This window comes from Elephas maximus, chromosome 14, assembly GCF_024166365.1.
Source record: "Elephas maximus indicus isolate mEleMax1 chromosome 14, mEleMax1 primary haplotype, whole genome shotgun sequence".
In the NCBI taxonomy this organism is placed as follows: Eukaryota; Metazoa; Chordata; class Mammalia; order Proboscidea; family Elephantidae; genus Elephas; species Elephas maximus.
The window spans coordinates 34,560,018-34,566,021 of NC_064832.1; the positions used below are offsets into that span (position 1 = coordinate 34,560,018).

Genomic DNA, 6,004 nt, shown 5'->3' on the forward strand with positions numbered 1-6,004 from the left:
AGGGTGGGAAGGCCCTTCCAGACAAAGGGAACAGCATGGCAAATTTCCTGAGGGAGTAAAGAGCAGGGGTGACCCAGGAACTGAATGGAGAGGGTGACAGGGAGAGAGAGAGGCCACGTTATGAGGCTGAGCAGACTCTAGGGGCCAGCGCTGAATGCCAATGCAAAGTCTCCAGCTTCCCTTCCTTGTAATTTCTCCCACTTGCTGAGACCTTGTGGACCTTTCCGTGGGCTAAGAGAGGACAAGGGGGTGGGGAGGGAAGGGCCCGGGCTCGGCTTTGCCACATGAGAGGCTGTGGGTGGCCCCCACCCCCCAGAGCTGTGTGCTGACTGCCTGACATGGCTTCTTGGTCTAGGTTGAGCCTGAGCCACAATCTGGGCTACTACTTCACGGAAGGCGGAGGCCAAAAAGCCTGGAACTGGTGGAACCTAAGCCTCCACATCCACTCGCCCCCTGTCCAGCCCATCTCCTTGACAATCAACCGGTACATCAACGTACAAATAAGGAGCCAGGATAATATCTTCTTCTACTTCGTCAACAAGAAGAAGAAGATCCGTTTAAACCTGGGCACCAGATACAAGGTAAGGGGTCAATGCCCGCCTACAGTCAGGCTCCTGCTGGCTGGGATCAGTCCATACCCCAGGCCCCTAAGCCAAGCTCCATCTCTCTCCAACCCACTCAACAACAAACCAGTCACCGTGGAATTGACTATGACTTATGGGGACCCCATGTGTGTCCAAGTAGACTTGTGCTTCATAGGGTTTTCAGTGAGGACTTGTTAGCCACACTGCAACAGGCTCCAGGCTCCAGGCTCTGACAGGCCTTCATGTCACCCATGTTAGGAAATCCATGGGCCAAAAATCAGACTCTCAGAAAAGGACAGCCTTTCTAAGGCAGGTGCACCAGGGCACAAGAGCTGGTTACACTTCTGTTTTTGTTTTGTTTTTATTTTATTGTGATAAAATATATGTAACAAAAAGTTTGCCATTTTAACCATTTTATGTATAGAGCTCAGTGACATTAATTATATTCACCATGTTGTACAACCATCACTGCTACCCATTTCTAAAAATTTTTCCTCACCCCAAACGGAAACTCAGTGCTCATTCAGCAATAACTCCCAGCCTCTGATAACCATTAATAAACTTGGGTCTCTATGCAGTTGCCTATTCTAGATATTTTATATATGTGGGATCATATGATGTTTGTCATTTTATGTCTGACCTATTTCACTCCAGTGTTGTCAAAGTTCATCCACGTTGCAGCATGAATCAGGACATCACTTCTCTGATGACTGATATTGTATCACATGTATGTGCCACATTTTGGTTATCTGCTCATCTGTTAGTGGACATTTGAGTTGTTTCCACCTTTTGGCTATTGTGGTTGAGGCTGCAATGAACCCTGTGTACCCGTATCTGCCGACCCTTCTGCTTTGAGGTCAGGATGAGGGGCGGCCTCAGCCCGTATGAGCATAGTCCATATGGCCACAGGCATAGGCCAAGGGAGTACATTTGGGGATGCAGCAGAAAAGCCACCAGTGCCAAGACTGGGAGCACAGATTTGACCCAAGGGTGAAGGTTCCAGGGAAGACTGGGCCATAGCCTCAGAGGACTTTATCACGGGGGTGTGCGAGGGATATCGAGGCGCTAGGGCAGCGCTTATCCTCACCCAGTCTTCCATGAATTTCTGCAGTACATAACTCCGGAGGCGCTGAATGAAATGAAGAAGAAAAGTATCCAGGAAGTGGAATTCGGTTCCACAGCTCAGAAAATCCAGATCCTTCTGGGAAAAATGAGTAAGCTCCTGAATTTGCTGACCATCCCTGATTTGGAGAACTTCGTGGAGTCTGCCATGACTTTTCTAGTGGAAAATTTTCCAAAGAAGACATTTCAATTCCAACATTAGGACTGTCACCAAATTGCCTCAGAGCTTCCCCAGCATTTACTGAATGTCTCAGGAAGGGGGAGTCCTCAAGAGACCCAAGGAAAACCCCAAGACCTGTTTATGTCTTTTGAGAGTTGATTTTTCATTTTGGACATGGCCCACACGGCTCCCCAGGGAAGTGTTTTTCAAACGTGAAATCTCTTAGTTAAGGGTGTGTCTGCACTTCCCTTGGCTTATAGAGACACAGCCCCCTCAGTTTCTTAAGCCCCTTCTCTTCATGATAACAGCTACTGTGAACCAGGCAGGCCCTGTGCTAAACATCATATAAGTTCCATCTCATTTGGCTCTAGGACATAGACATAGACGGTATTTTCTCTCTGTTAGTCCTGGCACTGAGCCCCAGAGACATTAAGGACTTACCTAGGATAACACACTGGTAAGTGGTGATGAAGACTGGAATTAGTTAACTACGAAATGACATCACTCTGGTAACAATGCCTATCTTTTTTTCATGACTCCCCACTCTGTTGTTGTTAGTTGCCATCAAGTCGATTCTGACTCGTAGCTACAGAGTAGAACCGTTCCACAGGGCTTTCAAGGCTGTTACTTTTCAGAAGGAAACAGATTGCCAGCCCTGTCTTCCAAGGCACCTCCAGGTGGGTTTGACTCCCCACCCTAGGGCAACCCAAAGGCTCAAGGCTTCTGCAAATGTTCTCTTGATTCCACTGTTGCACCACCCCCCGCTCCATGGAGAGCTGAAGGCCAAGCTGCTGACTCAGCGGAAATCACATACCAACCTCTGGGAGTCCGGGCCCCTCCGGAGTGACACCCCCAGGGGACCTCTCTCCAGGGGCCTCATCCTAAGACTGGGAGAGAAGAAGTGTCTCAGGTCCCAGGTTACCCATACTTTCTGCACCACCCTGGGAGTTTCTCATAAACCCTGACCTAACCCCAAACACCCCCTTTCCCACCCCTGACAAGGCAGAGGGAAATCCACAGGGCAAACCAGCCCAGCCTGCACCAAATCCTGAGAGCACGGGATGGGAGCCCATGGGACCCACACTACTCCCTCCAACAGCTGAGACCGTTTTGGTCACTGGTAAGTCACCAACTCTGCTAAAGCAAATTGGGAAATGGTAATCAATCCCACGGAAGAATGTGGGTGTCTCAGGAAGGCCTGGAACCCAGAAGGCCTCCAGCACTCAGATCAACTTTCAATTTCTCATCTCTGCTACACTCGTCTTTTTCTGAAGACCTATTTTTCTATGCATCTCAATTCACATAGCCAGCAAAAGACACTCCCAAATGAGCAAACTGTCCCTGATCTCTCTCTCTCTCTCAATTTCAAATGTCCCAGTGGTATCTGCTGGGCTCATCTTCAGTCAGGAGACCACCCTTGGTCCAGTCGAGTGAGGTGAGGGACATTGGGACCATGTCTTGTAAACATGGCTCCCAGCTGACATCTGAGCAAGGGGAAGGGGGCTTCCAGAAATGGGGGATTTAGCAGTTGGGCAGACCCCTACCATGTGACTTTTATACATCTTTGAGACACTCACAAAATTCCCAGGACCACCTCAACTCCAGCCAAAACCAAGACCAGTATAAAGACCAAAGCCAGTTACTGTCCAGTCAACTGCAACTCATGGCAACCCTCTGTGTATCAGAGTAGAACTGTGTGCTCCGTAGGATTTTCAATGGCTAATTTTTCAGATCTCTAGGCCTTGCTTCTGAGGCATCTCTGGGTGGACCCAAATCTCCAACCTTTTGCTTAGCAGCTGAACACACTGACCATTTGCAACACCCAAGGACTCCAGGACCAGTAAAGAAGACTCTCTCCCTCTGGTTCAGTCATTCCCTACTGTGCCCAGGGCCACTGTATACCACTCAGTGGCCCTTCTCCTCTGCTAGTCATGCACTGCCTGCTACCATCTTCATTGAATGTCTCAGCATCACCCTGAACCCTGACAACTGAGCACCTGAGGTGAGATGGGAGCAGTGGGACTGGCTGAGGCAGGCTGTCACCACATCACTTTCATCGATTCTCCCACCTTTGTTGGTTGTTGGTGGGATCAGGTAGAACACAGCAGTTACTTTGCTGCAGGGCAATAAGCTGGCATCAACGACTATTGTAGTAGCAGAAGTGGCTCACAAGAAGCTACTTACTTGATGCTAGAAAAACTTGCTGGAGAATGAGTGCCACAAGAGCTCCCATGCTCTGCTGACAGCAACAATGTAGAAGAGACCAGAAAGAGACCTCTCACCCTTCCACTATGCCTTGCAATGTGCCTCTGGCACCCTCTATCAGCAAAGTCCGCCATTACACCAGCTGGCTAAGGTGCAGCGGCTAAGCTTTTGGCTGCTAACCCAAAGGTTGAAAGTTCGAATACACCAGCAGCCCCCTGGAAATCCTATGGGGCAGTTCTGCTCTGTCCTACATGGTCCCTATGGATCAGAATCGACTCGATGGCAAGGGTTTTTTTTTTTTTTTTGCTAAGGAGAAATGTTTCCAGGGTCTAGCTACAAAATCACAAAGCTGGGCAAAATAAGTGCAGATTTGGAACTGAGAGGGAATACACTGATAACTGGCACAGGAAATGATCCTTCTCTTCCTCGCTCCAGCACTCAGTGGAAATGCAGTCAAGCACTCCCTCTGGCCCCACCCCATGGGGAGCAAGGCCAGCCAAGGAGAAAGCAGTTGCGGTGATGGCAGCCCAGGACCCTGACACAGCATGGCGGCAGACTGGACCGCTCTTTCTGCTTTGAAGAAAAATGCACCTGCTCTTAACTCTGGTTCTCCAGCCTCTGGATTGTCCCATGAGTTCCCCATAACCTTTCAACAAAGTCCTTTCCTATTCAAGTTAGACAGTGTTGTTACTTGCACTCAAGAACCCTAACAGAGAGGAAAAGCAGTGGAAGATGAGCCTGGACAGACAGGCAGCGGCCTATTTGAGACATCCCTGGGTGCCATCAAAAGTTGAAATTTCCATATTCTAGGATCAGGGGTAGGGGAGAGTTCTTAATAAGACTGGCATCCTGTTGTAAATATTGCAATATTCCAGGAGAAAACAATGAGGGCCTTACCCAGGGCAGTGGCATTGGCAATGCAGAGGAGGTGTGATGGTTAATGGTATGTGTCAACTTGGCGAGGCTATGATTCCCAGTGGTTTGGCAGACACTGGACTGACTGCTCTTCCATAATGTAATCACCTCCATGATGACATCTGCTATAATGTAAACACTTCCATGGTGAGATCTGCTATGAACAGCCAAGCAGTTGAAAAGGGAGTTTCCTTGGGGGAGTGGTGTGCCTCCAGTATATAAATGGATGTTCCGGCAAGGCTCACTCTCACTCTGGATCCTGCATCCAACTCATCATCTGACCTCCAGATTTTAGGACGTGAGCCAGCAGCCTGCCACCTGACCTGCAGATTTTGAGATTCACCAGTTCCTGTAGCCCCATGAGCCAGCAGTCTGCCACCTGACTGGCTGATTTGGAGTTCATCAGCCCCTGCAACCACGTAAGTCAGGAGATCCCAAATCCATGACATGTAACTCATGGATTTGGGACTTGCCAGTCTCCACAAATGGCCACTTTTGAAAAACTGCACTATTCTTTCTTGCTTGTAAGATGATAGCAGAAGAGAATGTAATGACACAGGGGTTGTTACACCTGGAGGGGAAATATAAATTTGTTTGTATTGCTACTACAAGACTAAACGTCAATACAGTCACTTCAGGAAATAGGCTGTTTTGCAAACAAAGCCAAACTTAAATTGTCTTTTAAATTATAAAGCATCAAGATGCTTCAAAAATGTCTTTCCACAACAGTCATCTTGTACAAAAGAACTCACAGAGTACAGGCAAAAGTGGGAAAATCTGAGTAAGACGGTGGATTGTATCAATGTCAATATCCAGCTTGTGATATTAAACTACCATTTTGCAAAATGTAACCATTGGGGGAAACGTGACCTCTCTGTATTTCTTACAATTGCACATCAATCTACAATTTCTCTGTAAAAATTTCAATTAAAAAAAAAAAAAAAGGATCTGCACAGAGAACAGACCATAAGGACAAATTAGGAAGCAAAAATCTTTATTTTTTAAAAAAATTCATTTA

The 6,004-nt window shown here is 47.7% G+C and overlaps 1 protein-coding gene across 1 annotated transcript in view; it reads left to right on the plus strand.

Moving 5' to 3' along the window:
* The window catches only part of ERICH6B (glutamate rich 6B), a 79,876-nt gene extending 77,968 nt beyond the window's left edge, over positions 1–1,908 (plus strand). The window contains exons 12-13 of the mRNA XM_049852900.1: positions 356–581; positions 1,696–1,908. Coding sequence (XP_049708857.1) covers positions 356–581; positions 1,696–1,908 — 439 coding nt within the window. The remainder of the gene's footprint in view (positions 1–355; positions 582–1,695) is intronic.
* Positions 1,909–6,004: the final 4,096 nt, after the last annotated feature.